Genomic DNA, 15,373 nt, shown 5'->3' with positions numbered 1-15,373 from the left:
AATTTTTTGAAAGGAATGTTCATGTTTCCGTAAACCAACAATTATACGTGGTTCTAAAATTAGTCCTGTGCACTAACTTAGTGTACTACTATGTAGTTGATCGAACAGTCACGCTTTGGTTGATTAACGTGTCATCGTACCCTGGCAATTTAAATATTTACTCATAATATAAATCACTGGATTGTCTCGTTCAAAACTAATTGCCTAGTGGAACGTTACAAACAAAAATGCCAAGGTAGAAATTCATTTATCAGTTTTAACCAAGACAGAAACTATTGGTCTAAGTTTCCCCTTTACATCATATCCCGTGAAAATCCGGGTTATCTTCAGTAGCCCATGTAGGCGACTAACGGGATCGGGTGGTCAGGCTCGCTGACTTGGTTAACACGTGACCGTATCCCATTTGCGTAGATCGATATTCATGTGATTGATCACTGGATTGTCTGGTCCAAATTCAATTACTTACAGACAGCGGCCTTATTGCTGAGTGCGGAGTTAAACATGATCATTTCACCATTACTTCCCTTAGCTGACATAGGATCCGGGTTAAATCCCAATGAAGGCTCAGTACAGCTGTGCTGTGGGTGATAATACCCTCACGATATTTTGCATCACTTTAGGCTTTCACCAAAGTGGCGATGACAATGAAGTACTGTTCACAAACATGCTGTACCTAAACTCACTCACTCACTCTTACCGGCAGAGAGCAATAAGAGCCAAAAGCAGTACCAGCAACATCACTGCGACGCCCAGGCTGCATCCAACAACTACTGCAATGACATCCATTGCTGTAACACATAAATGTGCGGAATGTCTTCTAACGACTGCTTACATTGTTATGAGTACAATGATACCGTACATACATACCATACATACAATAGTCCAGATTGACGGGAGGCGTACGACCACGTAAAAGTACAAGCAACTAATTTCACTTAAAAATGTTAACCTTTGTAAAATTACCAAAACCTTCCCAAAACGGGAACGTAACCATCAAATAACCATTCTTTCTATCAACCATTAAACGCATGTGTAAACTCACTTTTTCTTTTTAGTATATATGAATTATATTAAGTTTTATTTTATTTCAGTTCAGTTACATGAAAAGTGCATGATTACAGTGTTTCCTATATTCCTTCCGTCGTTAATTTCGAAATGTGTACATTCCTGAATACTTAGAGCAATGAATGGCGATCTACAGTATCTTCATGACTGAGGTACTTTAAATAAACTGACCGGCAAAAAGAAAGTATGTCAAAAGTTACCATTTCTCAAATTTTAAAGACATATTTTTGTATGTAAATTATACACAGAAACATGTCGCTCCAACGTAGTAATTTGATACCGCCCGTGCACGTCGTGAATGAAACGTCGAAGTGGTAAATTGTATAAACCATGATTTGGGGCCTGTCTCCGAGTTTCACGTGCACTAAGGGTACTAAAGTTAGTGTGTAAACAGGTTACACATGCATGATAATGACCTCTTGAAACCTTTACTTACTTACTTTTGCCTTTGTTAGTCCCCTCAGAGAAAATGGGCTTTCTATGCACTGAGAGCACTGAGACATAGAGACGTTCTGAAGGATAGCCTAGAGGCAGGGCGACTGTTTAAGGAATGAATAGCTCTTAAGAGCAGTGTGCGAAACAGTTTCCAAATTTTGCTAGCTAGTCGGACTAGCTATGCCTGGACGTTACTAGCCCACGGAATAATTAACTAGTCCGAAATCTGAATGTCGAAACTAAGCCAAAGATCACAATAACAGACGAGAGAAAGATATAATCGCCATGACATTCATCATTTAAGATGCTGTATGTGAACATTTTATCGGGCCATAATCTTCCATCATTTAAAACGGTATTATAACTTAAGAAGTCGGGGAGAGTGTTATGTTTACAAAATGACCCCATGTAACTTGACAAACCGGTCGGGGCGGTGACTTTGCAGATTTACTGGCCAGACTGGAATTTTGTTAGCCTCTGGTTAGCGGACCAGCGGCTGTTTCGGACACCACTTCAGATATAGCAACTTAATAAGGACAACCTTGAGACTGAGCTACGTAAACAACAATACTATATGGCAATGAGTTCAAAAGTAAATAAGGCTACACATACCTGGAGTTGTTGCGTTGTGTGTAGTTCTGTGAGGAGACGGACTGAATTTAGACAAGATACGTTTCACTCCAACACCTACCAAGCCGTGTCCCCAAACAAAACTCATAGATCATATTACAAGATCTCAAAGTTACGGAAGCGTTAAAACATGAGTATTCAATTGACACTGTATTCACTTTCAGGGAGGCCCAAATACTGACTTCGTGTCCTAAACTCTTCCGTTTGTTAAACAATAGAACGAAACAAGAAGCTCTCGACTGTTTAAATGGATAGAGAATACAAAACGATGTCCCGTGTAATATCATATTTATGAAACGAGAAAATAGCATTTCTCTGGGATAATACCAAACCATCCATTTGTTTCATAAATATGGTTTTGCACGGGACATCGTTCAGTATTTTATAGATTACTAACCCAACATTAGTAAATTAATGTCCCAGAATTTAACTTACAAAACTAAGGAATTACGTCATAACAGGGGTCACGTGTATGAATACATATCATTTATGATTGTCAACATTTTTCTACACATTGTGAGTTTTAATAATAAATTAATACAGTTTTAATAGTAAGAAGGCGGAATAAATAACAGAACTAATGAATTCAGCCAGGATATTACGTGTCATATATAAGTGTTATTACACGCAACGACTACAGTTGAAGTACTGTTGAAACTCCTTTCTTAAAGATCACATATACTCTAGTAAGGTACAAATACAAAATCGCTTGCTGACATCGCTATAAATGAAACCCCGCAATTAAAACTACTCATTTCGAACTTTAATTAACTTAAATCGACCTTTCTGTCAACAGTGCACAATTCTCAGCCGTAAACGAAATTTCAACCAGTTAGAGCGGCGCGTCTCCGTGACATAATTGTAGGTATAGACATGAGGGTCTGTGCAGTATTCCACTACATTTCAGGGCTTAAACTATTTCGCTTACAGGTTTGTACAAACCTGAAATCGCGAGAGCTGTTTGAGAAAAATGAAAGCAATGTATTTTCTCAGTCTTCTGTCATTTAGTTTTGTCTCCTGCTTAGCCTAGTTTTCGAGTTACAACCCTTGTTTTCATAGACAATTCTGTCAAAATCACATGGTGTCGATAGGTTGTAATCCGTGTTAGGTGGTATAAACCTACATGTTATTTGTCATCATTCACTTGATGCTCAGTTAATGAATTTATAGCGGGTAAATAGCAGGCCACTTAGATTACCGGACAAATCCCCCATTTGGCATTTCTTGTGTCTGGATCGATCAAAGGATTAACTGATAACAGGCTGATTGATTAATTAGTTTCATGCGGATTTAAATGAGGGATTTGTCAAAAGATAGTGTTTATGTATGTACATTTACTAATCTATACTGAATACACTCTGTCGTGTCTGTGTCTATGTAAAAACAACACCCTTCTTTAACAGGATTAACCGCCAATACATTGACTGATTGCTCATTATTGACTAACTAAATAACTTTTTTCAAAAGAATGACGCACATTATGCAGTTAGTTGCCAGGTGTGCTATCTTGGGTAACCAATGAAACTATACAGCAATGTGAAAAACCTGAAACGATACATCACGTTTTCGTATATTAGACTGTTAAAAGACACATCACTTGGGAAATCTGCAGATGAATTTATTTATATATCACTTGTTTTTGTGGATATTGATGGATACATTCCTCGAACAAGGTAATAGCTTCACATTGTTCCTATAACTTTAATTTTAATATTTGCATTTTTGTTTTTATTAAGTTACTTTGAACAGAATTATTGTTTTCGTTGTGAAGTGTAATGATACAGACGACATACACTAGGGCGTGCGTGCGAATTGATTCACATAGGCAAACTATAAAATGTCTACACATTACATTCCTGTTATACATTCGCAGATCGCTTCTTTTTGTTAAGTTTCAAAATGCATACAAGTGTGATTAAAGTAATTAGCATTATGAGATCAAGTATAAAGATTACACGATGCCATTTAGAGAGTGGTCAAATGCGACTTCAGTGGCTAGACGGCTGACTTTGTGTGCTGGCGATTAGGTGCCTGACTTTGAGGGTGCTGGTTCGTATACCGGATGGGATTCAATCAAAAAATTACTAGAATTTGTACTCTACTGAGAAAGTGAAATTCCAAATATGACATATGTTGCAAATATAAAGGCGTATATTGACATACTAACGTTACAAACCAAGCAAATTTAGCAAGTGAAGAAATTTATCGCGCAGTATTTTCACTTCGACCCCCACCTCGCTTATGTTATGTTACAGGCTGTGTCATGCAAACTCCTTTTGGTAATGATTCAAATACATATTTATGTAGTTTTGATTTTCTAACTTGATGAAAACAAACCATGATCTCATTCAAATGGATTTGACTTCACGATTTTCAAAAATGGCGGCGCCCTGTTTTGGGATAAATGCTATTTAAGTTTGTTTTCACCGACTAACAAAAGCAAACTTACTTTCTACTGGTAGTAAAATATATATTTTATTAATGGACAATAGTATTGTGCATGACATTGCTTATTACATAACAATTTCACCCTTGGAAGTGAGGTGGAGGTCAATATAACATTGTTTGCAATATAAATGCCACTTCTACACCCACCTTGCTTCCTTGGAAGAAGTCCTTATGTTAAAAGTTGTGTCATGCAAAAAGTAGTTTTGATTTTCTAACTTGATAAGAACAAATCATAATGTTAATAATTCTAACGGACTTTAGCCCGTGACTTCACGATTTTCAAAAATTGGCGGTGCCCTATCTGAGGATGAATGCTATTTAAGTTTGTTTTCACTGACTTACAAAATCAAAATTACTTTTCACTGGTAGCAAAATATGTATTTTATTGATGGACATTAGGATTTTACATGACATTGCTTATGACATAACAATTTCACTCTTGGAAGCGGTCAATATAAGGGGTCAAGATAATATTACTTACGATAATATTGTCACTTCGACCACAGCCTCGTTTCCGAGGAAGAAAGCGTTACATCCATGCAAAATCCCTTTGGTCAGCAATGTGTAGAAAGCAGTCATGATTTAAAAAACTCGATGAAACTTGAACTCCATTTTCTATCCTGGAAGTGTGGTAGGGGGTGAACCATCTGATTTAGTATATACCACAGGCTTCCACAAAGCTCACTTCGCACACACTAAAACCAATTTAAGCACAAACTACGGGGTCCTGTGGAAATCTGTGCATAGTGACAACATCACCCGACCCAAGGGAACAATTGACAGCAACACAACAATTCGGCATGCGTTTGGTGACGTCGAGAAATCAGCAAAATGAGGAGCTTCCTACACATCTTCTATACATTTAACTGAAAATCGTTCCTTCTTTGACGTCACTGTAGGGCTCTGGCGACAGAGTTACGTAACCTGTCTGCGGTGTCGTTTGCGGGCGAGAGAAAAGTATGCGGCTTTTTAGCAACTTTTGAGCGCTTGGTATTAATCAACCACAAGTTGTTTTGTTTTTTCAAAAATGGTGTTCCGTTTATGACTAACCAGAAGTCTTTCATATACTGTGATGAAAAGGGTACCAAAATTGAGTTTAGTTGTTCTTTAAGAATTCAAAGGGTACACAAGCATGCGCATCGTGCACTGTTATGTGATCGAGTGCAAATAGTTCCGCCAGCAGGCGATGTTATTACACACTGCGTAATGTCACGGCTAATAATTTGCAGTGACAAAAGCTATAAGAAATCCCCTCTGAACCAGCAAAATATAACACTGACATGTCTAAAATATTCCATATTATGTAATGAGCAAGATACAATGATTCATAATAGACGTTTCTAGTACAATGCAGCTGAGCCAAATGTAAACCCACCAAAGTCTGGGTTTTCCGTGGGAAACAGTTCTACTAAATCTTACAAAGCGAGCGATCTTTAGTGTAGGTCAGGCTTGACGAAGAGGAAGACAGGTGTAGATAGGCCGAATGATGACGCAACTGTATTACTCTGAGTCAACACAACACTCGGCCTTATATATGCACAGTCACTGATTCTTGAGCATTCTGGTATGGAACCTTCGCGATCGACCTCGTGATTGCCAACAGTCAAAACACACCAAAGGAAGGCAAGTCTAAAGAGCTACCTTAAAGGCGTGCAGATAAAACACTATTGCCGATGATACGAAATGTGACCGATAATAACTATCACTCAAAACTCTAAACATTGTGACACAACAATAACTATCACTTAATCAATACCAATACACATTACAGAAAATAAACTCTCATAACAGTAATAACATTTCAGATATATTTAACACTTAACATCTTCAACGGGTGTGTAATAAATATTCGTGAGTCATTTGGATATAGACGCTGAAAGTCTTTCTTACAAGTTATTTTCAAATTAGTGTTTAACCTAACTCAAATAATTTTGAGTTAAGATAAGACTTTTGTTTCTTGCTTTACGACGTACTCCAGTTATATATCGGCGGTAAGTAAATAGTCCAATCTGGACAAGACAATTTAGTGTCCAACAGCATGAGCATCAATCTAGGCAACACCTGTCAACCAAGTCAGCGAACCTGACCAGCCGGATTACCACCCGACTCATACAATACACCGACCATGTTCTGGCAAGTCTGACCAGGTAGGTTAACAACAAGTATGCATTCCTTGGCATGACGCGTCGGGGGATTTCCACCTTTCTCTATCTGGAAAGACGCTCCGACTGACCATACCATACAGGTCTCAAATGCTGTACACACACATGTACAACTGCGAAGTCAATCAGACTGGATTAATGTAAAAGTCAAGACCGAGAGTGTGGAGTACCTATGTACAAATATAACGACATAATAGGAAGCCAATTAGATAGGATTCAGTAGCGTATCTGCCATGATACACATGAGACATGTGCCTACACATATTCATCTGGGCAGTTTTTGTACATAAGGTATGTTATGGACTTATTTTTTTTCGAGAGTAGTCTCCCTTTCTAAGAATGGTGGATAAGTCTCATGCTAATTCGTCGTGATGCATGAAAACACGATGCATAATTTAATTTTACTGTGTGGTTGGTTTGTTAATGTTATCTTTACTCGTTTGTTGCCTACAAGTTTGTCTTTGACTTCAGAATTAACATAGTCCTTAAGCAAATGCTGAGTGGTATATAACACTGAAAGCCCTATATCATTCACAAAGTACATATAAGCTTATGTATAAGTAAACGTTTGTTTTTTTATCCCAAGGGTTCATTTCTGTTTTATTTTTGTCAGGACAGTGAGTATATGTTGCCTGGAAAGCATTGCAGTTAGTACGTGAAGCACCATTACCATAAGTACATATTCCTGTTCTGTATGGAGGCTGTAAACGTTCACCTCGTGTACGATGACACGGTTTCGTGTGTTTGTGCGACGGGAAATGATTGAAAAATACTTCCTTGTAATAAATTGTAATCTAGGCCGTACCTCCGTGCTGCATAAACCATGACATGGCGCTCTGCATTTCCATACTTCATTATCCACGGATTTAGCATCATGTTTGTTTTGTATCACCCGTGTCACATGGATTTGTTTGTTTTTTATGGTCCGATAGTAGTCGAAACTGGTCAAATTTACGTCAAACAAACTCTATAATTTGATTTTGTTTTATTCTGGAAAAAGCATTGCCTGCATTTTTGCTGTAGTTGATTACAATTTAAGCCAAACCTAATAAAAGCACATGGTCTCCATATGAGTGATGACTATAACTGAAAGGATGTGATTCTACTTTTATGTTCAAAAGCCGTCGAGAAGACCATCAAATGAGCGTCAATTTCATTCACTGACAGTCAACAATAACGTGACATCGACATGAGTAAAACCAGCATATCGCAATCTTTATTTGTAAATTAACAATACTGCAACCGGCCTCTTCCAAAACAAGTCATCTGTAGTTTCCTGGAGTAGTGTACATTACTTGTTGTAAGAGGCTAACAGTCATGAGAATTATCTGTAGACAATTATAGCAACATCATCAACGAATACGTCTGTCGCTGACACAAGCCATTCTTTTCGGATGTTGGAGCGGTGGTGTAGCCTCATGGTTAAAGCGTCCGCTCGTCACACCGAAGATCCGGGTTCGCTTCCCCACGTTTCTGGTGTTCACCGCCGTGAGAATGCTGGAATATTGTGTGAACCAACCAAACAACCAAACAAACAACCAACCAATCAACCAATCAATCAATCAGTCAATCAATCAACAGAGTCATTATCTTCCGGATCAGGTTTGTTTTGTTTTCTCTTACGTCGGGTGTCTGTTGTTTAGTAACGTTAGTTCCTCTTCATCAGAAATTGCCACTTGAGCCAAATGATATTTGTTGATTTTGGCCAGTGACTCGGGAAAACCTCCGAAAAGCGGAGGTAAATGTTGAAATTTCACTCTATTCCACATACCCCAATCGTGACCTGAGTAGCAGTGCCAATGACTGGCCTTACCTATTTTGACTTATTCGTGGACTCAGGTTTGTTCCAGCTGGGACAAGCATTTCTTTGTCCCTTCTTCTTCAGTTTGTAGTAGGGAACAATGCACTGTGTGAGAAGCAGTGATGAACACCTGTCCGAACTAAATAATTTCTCAAAGTGATATTTGATAACGCAGCATAGAAATAGGAAATATAGTCTTTTTGTTTATAATTAGCTTAAGTACATAATCACTGAAAGTATATTCAATTACCGACGTCAAAATAACCTAGATGCAACTTTTCAATTTCACGTATATTTCTTTGCATTAGAGGTAACAAATAATCTTAATAATTATTGTATTTTACCCAAATATTGGGGTTCTTTTTTTATTTTCAACCTACATTCACTCACCAGCTAATAACCAATAAACTTGATTATATTGATTATGCTGTTTACATCACTGATTTCACTTCAAATAATACTTCGAGTGCAATTTTCCTGTGTCAGCAATTGTCTCAAGCCCGTATCCCATACGTACCTATTTGATGTGGTAAGATTGTCTTTTGAATCCAGTTTATGTCTTTGTTATTTATTCAATATACGTGGGAAATTCTTTGTTCGCTATTGTCTTTACAGTCGATAGGTTTTAACACATTTTCAGTGTGAAATATTCACGATATGGCGGAAAGCTGCCACCGCGACTCTAATTATAAAATGCACACTCACTATCTAAAGGTCTACTTCGTTCCACTTTGATAAGATAGTCGGGGCAAACACACGGCACACACCTGTACATTGTGCCGCCATGAAGAGTCTCGTTCTCCTCGGCCTTGTGCTTATAATAGCAGGTACGTTTTGCTTTTGTAACTTTTTCTACATCTAAACGTTTACACCATTAGCTGGCAGCTACTTTGAAACAGGTCCGCCATCCCAGGGAAATATGGACCAATACATGGAATCAATGAAATACACTATTCAGACAACGCTGCAACAGCACAAACATCTCCAGCAAAACAAACAAACACATGGAATCCCAAAACATACACGCTTGAGCCAACACAAAATTACACGAGTTCCATAACCAATGTGGTGCAATATATTATATTTCAGAGACTTTCTTTTGTAGAAATCATACATTTTTTACTGGCCAAAGAAAGTAATGATTATTGTATTACAAGTATATTGTATTTATACATATTTTAACCGATTGTGATTTCGAGTCATAAATTTGCAACAGTAACACAGTTTGCACTTTAACTATGCCAGGCGTCTGCCTGGTGGAAAACATGTTTGTTTCTTTCGCATATCTGAAGTATATCAAAATACAGAAACACTCGTGAGTAATACAATCATTTTTTTAGATCTTATGTCTGTACAAAATCGAAACTAAAACGCCACCAAAGCAACTTGGAAACGGCGTGGGAAAATACGGCCTGAGCGAATCGCCTCTGGTGTTATGTAGTGCCCGATCGATAAAGAAGCTTAGCGGACTGGTTATGGTATATTATCAAGATACGACATTATACTCCCCAAATGAAGTAAAGTACACGAGATTCATTGATATTTCATAGTTTTGTGTTGTGTGGTGTATTACGTTGTATGTAATGATGCACTATGGGTAATCTTTGACACATGTCATCATATCGTAGAACGATGCTCACGACGTTGATCACTGGATTGCCTGGTCCAGGCTGTATTATTTACAGACCGGCGAATAGGTGAAATATTGCTGAGAGCACCGTTAAACAAGAAATCAGCAACTTCGGGCAACCAGGAAACAGATCGTATCTTTCCAGTGTAAAGTTGTCATGACCGACTCAAAGAATCAGATGGACTCAACCATTTAAGGCGCCTGCTGTGCAGAAGCAAAAGCCAGAAGCTTTTGACTGTGTTTTCAATTCAGTTCTGCGTCATGAAGGGTTTTCCTCTAACATGCTCCGATTTGACTGGAGTCCTGTCAGTCGAACATCGGATATGCATGTATATGTCATGGTAAAAGAGCTGCTAGTTAACTAGATGCCGTTTTCTTACAGAGTTCTCTGCTCTTGCCTGTGACTGTTCAGGGTGCCCAACAGGGGGCGTTTGCGTAGGGCCCAGCGGAATATCGCAGAAGTTCTGTGTCTGCGTAGACGATAAGCTCCTTGGACCAAGATCTGTTGCAAAGCACTTTTCAAAGTATCTGGCTGGCAAAAAGGTTTGCGAAACGTTGCTTTTCTCGTCTAAAAACAAACGAAGAGACTACAATACGAGACGTACTTTTCGCTTCTCTGCTTATAGAATCATCAACGTACCACTTTGAAATCAAGTGGCCGGATTAAACCTGTGGCCTCTGTCCAAATTTGATGCTTATCTAGTGATTGTAAACATGTAAGAATTGGCTTGATGCATTATAACCATTAGTGGAATCGAACCTGAGTCCTCAGCGTGACAAGCTGACGCTTCACCACTAGGCTACCCTGCTGCCTGTCTAAATTATGAAAACGATGGCACATGCAAGAACACATAGAGAGAGGATGTCAACAGTTTTGAGTTTTTTTTACTGTGGGGTAGCCGAAGACCCAGGTTCGATCCCAGATATAGCTTTAATATTTGGAGCACATTTCTGCCGTGTCATAGCTGGAACATTTGCTAAATGCGACGTAAAAACACACTCATTCACTACATTTTCTTACCCAGTTATCATTACCTGGAAATGTGGAAGGGAAACAATCTCTTCATTGCTGTAGCAGATGATTTGTATTATTTATTCAAATGCCAAGCGTTATTGAACACTTATCTTTTCCCAATCTAATGACTTATAAATATATATTTTTGAAACAAGATCTTGCATAAACAAAATATTTAACAAAATACCTATTAGTAAGCTTTGTTGACAAAACTATGAACACGACAAAACGCTTATATTGTATACTATAACTATGTTGTATTTATATTGTAAAACTTTAATTGTACTTTCTGCCGTTTTCCCTTTATGTACATGTTTCTCTTTTAAAACAAAGAGGGTTTTTTTAGAATAAATGAGTTTGAGGTGATATTCTCAAGTCAAGATACAATGGAAACCTACGTACAGCCTGCAAGTGGTTAAATCTTTCAGAAGTCAAACCAAAGACCCTGTGAACAATTTCTGGTCGCAATCAGCCTTGGCGTTAGTGGAAATTTGCAAAAGCTACTCTATATGATTTGAACATTTCTCATGTGAATATTCCAACAAGGTGAGATACATTTAAGGTAGATGCATTCTGAACTCATATCAAGGTCTAACACATGTTTATTGGTTACAACAAAACGATGTTTTCCTGATTTATTATCAAGACGTCACTGCGACAGTTTCTTGTTCGTCTAGGGTCACAAGTCCAGGCCCCGCCTCCGGCACCCAATCCGAGTCCACAGGAAAAAGGTCAAGCCCACAAAACTCCACAGAAAGAAGGCCAAGGTCGGCAAGCTCCACAGAAAGAAGGGGTCCAAGAAAGTTTAGACCACCTGACATGGACAATATTAAGTAAAATATTCAGCATCGATGAAATGGGTTTCTGTTATTTTTTACCATCATCGAAGTACCAAAGGAGCTTACTTTTGTGTATGGGGCGGTGGCTTGGCCAAGTAGTTCAAGCAATCGCCCGTCACGTCGAGGGTCCGTGTTCTATTCCCGACACATTTCCGGTGTCCTATGCCGTGATATTACTGAAATATTTCTAGACCCTAATATTTCATAAAATCTTGTACTTGGACCTAAATACCAACTTCAGTCTAGCATGGTTACCATAATCTTTGACGCGAACATGTGTATTGTTCCGAAAAGCTAAAAATATATTCACGTCAAACATGGAATCACACCATAAAAGGACTATGGCATGCCCAAGGGTCGCAGTTTGTAGGAAAGGATTTACTTAAGGTGTTTGTTTGCTTTGTTGTTTAACGCCATTATATGGCGGGGATCTGTAAATAATCGAATCTGCGCCATACAATAGAGTGATACAATCCATGTTTGTGTAAAACTGTTTGTGCAACAGTGAGACTCATGCAAAGTGTTATATCTACCCACGGTCAAAACGTATTTAATAATTTTTATATACATATCCATCTACAAAAATAACGTCGACATGTGTTTCAAGAAGCCGATATTCATGTAAAGTGTCTGGAGACACGAGAACGTCTCAAGTAGATTCAGCCATTTCGTGAGGATATTGAGTCTGTCATGTCCTTTCCCCGCCTACCGTTTTCAAACGTGTCTACAGTAGCGGGCCAATGCAATTACGTCAGAGATCTGTTGTTGAATGTCGCTTTGGTTCCTCCAAAAGGCCGTCATTGGAATTATCCCTTGAACCGAAGAAGCAAATATGAACAGAGAGTCAGGAACACCTACAAAAAGATGACCACGGTAAAAATTGAAATTCCACACTATTCTTCTTATTCCGGTCACGAACAGCAACGTCAATGCCTGAGCTTACAGGTTTCCAAGGATACGCGGCCCCAATCAGTTCCAGTCGAGACAAGCATATCCTTGTAAAAATGCCTCCGTGGTATATCACACGGAAGAATGTAGGGCGCAAGAAACAGTAAGGAACACCTGTGAAAACCAAATACTTTCTCAAGGTGGCCATACAGTTCTTATCAGTTTTCAGCAGTTTGCCTTAAAATTCATAATGGTTTTAAGTTCATGCTGTTTTATCACACTGCATCGCAGTTAACTGCATATTACTCAATTTTACCACGAACATCGGGGACATGATCTTATTGATTTCACTGCAAATAATTCTGTCTTTCTGTCAGCAACTTTTCAAGCCCTAAACCCAAAAGTGATATATCGTCTCTTGTATGTTGGTCTTGTTGTCCTGTTTATACAGTCAACGCGTCACAATTTGATTCTGAAGTCCAGAAACTCTGGCTATCTTTTAACAAAAGAAAACCTCAAAAGGCGGTTTCTTGAAAACGTAAAATGTAGATTACCTCGCCTATGGGCCGCCGATAATATCTACTTTTGCATTTTCAGGTTTTGGGATCGTAAATAAATGAAAGTATGTTTATTAGTTACTCATGGTGACTTAGTCATCTCATATAATTATAAAATATCTCACCCATGGATGTAAAACATGGCTGAGTAAGAATATGCATTTCTACAGATTGCAGAGCTTTTACATTTTTAAATGGTGATAAAAGTTCAAGCCAAGCACGAGACTCAGATTTTATGCCGGTGTTGACAACTTGCCGGGTTGGACAGCTGCTCTTTTTCATAGCTTCCACTGTATTCAAATTGAAACGTTTGACCGCTAAATGGCACTGAGTGTTGAGTCACGATACAGCACTCTCCCACTATCTACAGGTCCACCTGGTTCCACTTAGATAAGACAGTTCAGTGTCGGTGCAAACACACATCACACACCTGTACATTGTCCCGCCCCGATATGGTTGAAGCTGCCGATGTGACTGTAAGTTTGCACCAACACTAAGGTAGTTCAGTGTTGGTGCAAACACACATCACATACCTGTACATTGTCCCGCCCCGATATGGTTGAAGCTGCCGATGTGACTGTAAGTTTGCACCAACACTAAGATAGTTCAGTGTTGGTGCAAACACATACCACACACCTGTACATTGTCCCGCCCCGATATGGTTGAAGCTGCCGATGTGACTGTAAGTTTGCACCAACACTAAGACAGTTCAGTGTTGGTGCAAACACGCGCCCACTACATACAGCATGGCACAAGCACAAAAACAAATATACGTCACACGCCGGTGCACTGGCCGCCATGAAGTGTCTCGTTCCCCTCGGCCATGTGCTCATAACAGCAGGTATGTTACGTTTCTGTCACTTGTCAGTTTGCAGATAAATTGTGATGGTTAACACATAGGATCATTAATTGAAATAGACACAAGGCACTCACCACCCTGACATATCTCACGATTGGATGAGCCCCACTCTTAACCCTTTGGAGCCTATCTGACACGTGATTGTCGTCGTGTGCAAACAAAGTGATCCTCCTATGCAGAACCTGACCTATTTGGAAACTGATGTACCAGAGGATTAGGATGCTGACAGGGAGCATGAGGAGGAGAGTGCTAGCTGTCATAAAGTCACATTCAGGGTACACTCATATTGAGACAAGCTCAGACAACGCTTCACAGCTTCTTTATGTGGCATTACGAAACTGGTATGATACAGAGGCACACTTGTTTATTGATCTACAACTTCGTATTGCAATAGATGTGATGTTTTGGTTTAGATGCTAACGCTGTGGTCAAACTAGTGATACAAAACATTATGCGCAAGAAGTAAATCACGTCAAAGCAGTGATTGCACAACGGTCTCGTTTCCTGTTGACTGGGTTCCGTCCTGTTACGCTACTGAGTGCAATGACCAGTCCAGCATTTGTAGACCAATTCAATTAACTAGATACGTAAATGTTAATCAGTATGATCTGATACATGTAAGTATTTGGCTATTGCAACACTACGCTCCTTCTTATACTCGCAGACACGTCGTACAGCGAGCTCTGACAAACGGAAATCTGGAAATCGTGGAAATCTCAGAACGAGGCTCTGCTGCTAGAAATTTTTGATCTGGTCTGGTGCGGAATTCATGTTATATGTATCTCATTGTGTGTTACAGAATCACATTGAATAGGCGCATTAACACATAACAGCTTTAACCATAGAGATGGATGCATCGTTCATCATTTTACGACCTCATCAAACCTGGAAAGTCTGTGAGGTCTTCGTTCAAGTCAAGCTGCCTACAGGTCGCCATGAAATACGGAAACACGGTGTTATTACAGTTTACAATTAATAGTCGTTTGTCGATACCATTTTCGTATGAAACAAGGATTCGGAATTCAGTGTACCCAGAGTTGTTTG

The 15,373-nt window shown here is 39.0% G+C and overlaps 1 protein-coding gene across 1 annotated transcript; it reads left to right on the top strand.

The window, feature by feature from the left end:
* The first annotated feature begins 9,297 nt into the window (after window positions 1–9,297).
* On the top strand, window positions 9,298–12,043 carry LOC137298403 (uncharacterized). The gene is made up of 3 exons (XM_067830664.1): window positions 9,298–9,368; window positions 10,554–10,714; window positions 11,864–12,043. Exons 1-3 carry the CDS (start codon window positions 9,326–9,328, stop codon window positions 11,993–11,995), a joined length of 336 nt encoding a protein of 111 aa, XP_067686765.1. The 5' UTR covers window positions 9,298–9,325; the 3' UTR covers window positions 11,996–12,043.
* Window positions 12,044–15,373: the final 3,330 nt, after the last annotated feature.

Source organism: Haliotis asinina, chromosome 10, assembly GCF_037392515.1.
Source record: "Haliotis asinina isolate JCU_RB_2024 chromosome 10, JCU_Hal_asi_v2, whole genome shotgun sequence".
NCBI classification, from domain to species: domain Eukaryota; kingdom Metazoa; phylum Mollusca; class Gastropoda; order Lepetellida; family Haliotidae; genus Haliotis; species Haliotis asinina.
Note: the sequence above shows the minus strand (reverse complement) of the source record. Positions and strands in the feature narration are given on the sequence as shown.

What these genes read in the sequence shown, in the direction of transcription:
- LOC137298403 (XM_067830664.1), top strand. Translation starts at nt 9,326, where the DNA reads ATGAAGAGTCTCGTTCTCCTCGGCCTTGTGCTTATAATAGCAG. An exon ending in CCTTGTGCTTATAATAGCAG is followed by an intron (nt 9,369 to 10,553) that starts GTACGTTTTGCT and finishes GTTTTCTTACAG; the next exon opens with AGTTCTCTGCTCTTGCCTGT. An exon ending in AGTATCTGGCTGGCAAAAAG is followed by an intron (nt 10,715 to 11,863) that starts GTTTGCGAAACG and finishes TTGTTCGTCTAG; the next exon opens with GGTCACAAGTCCAGGCCCCG.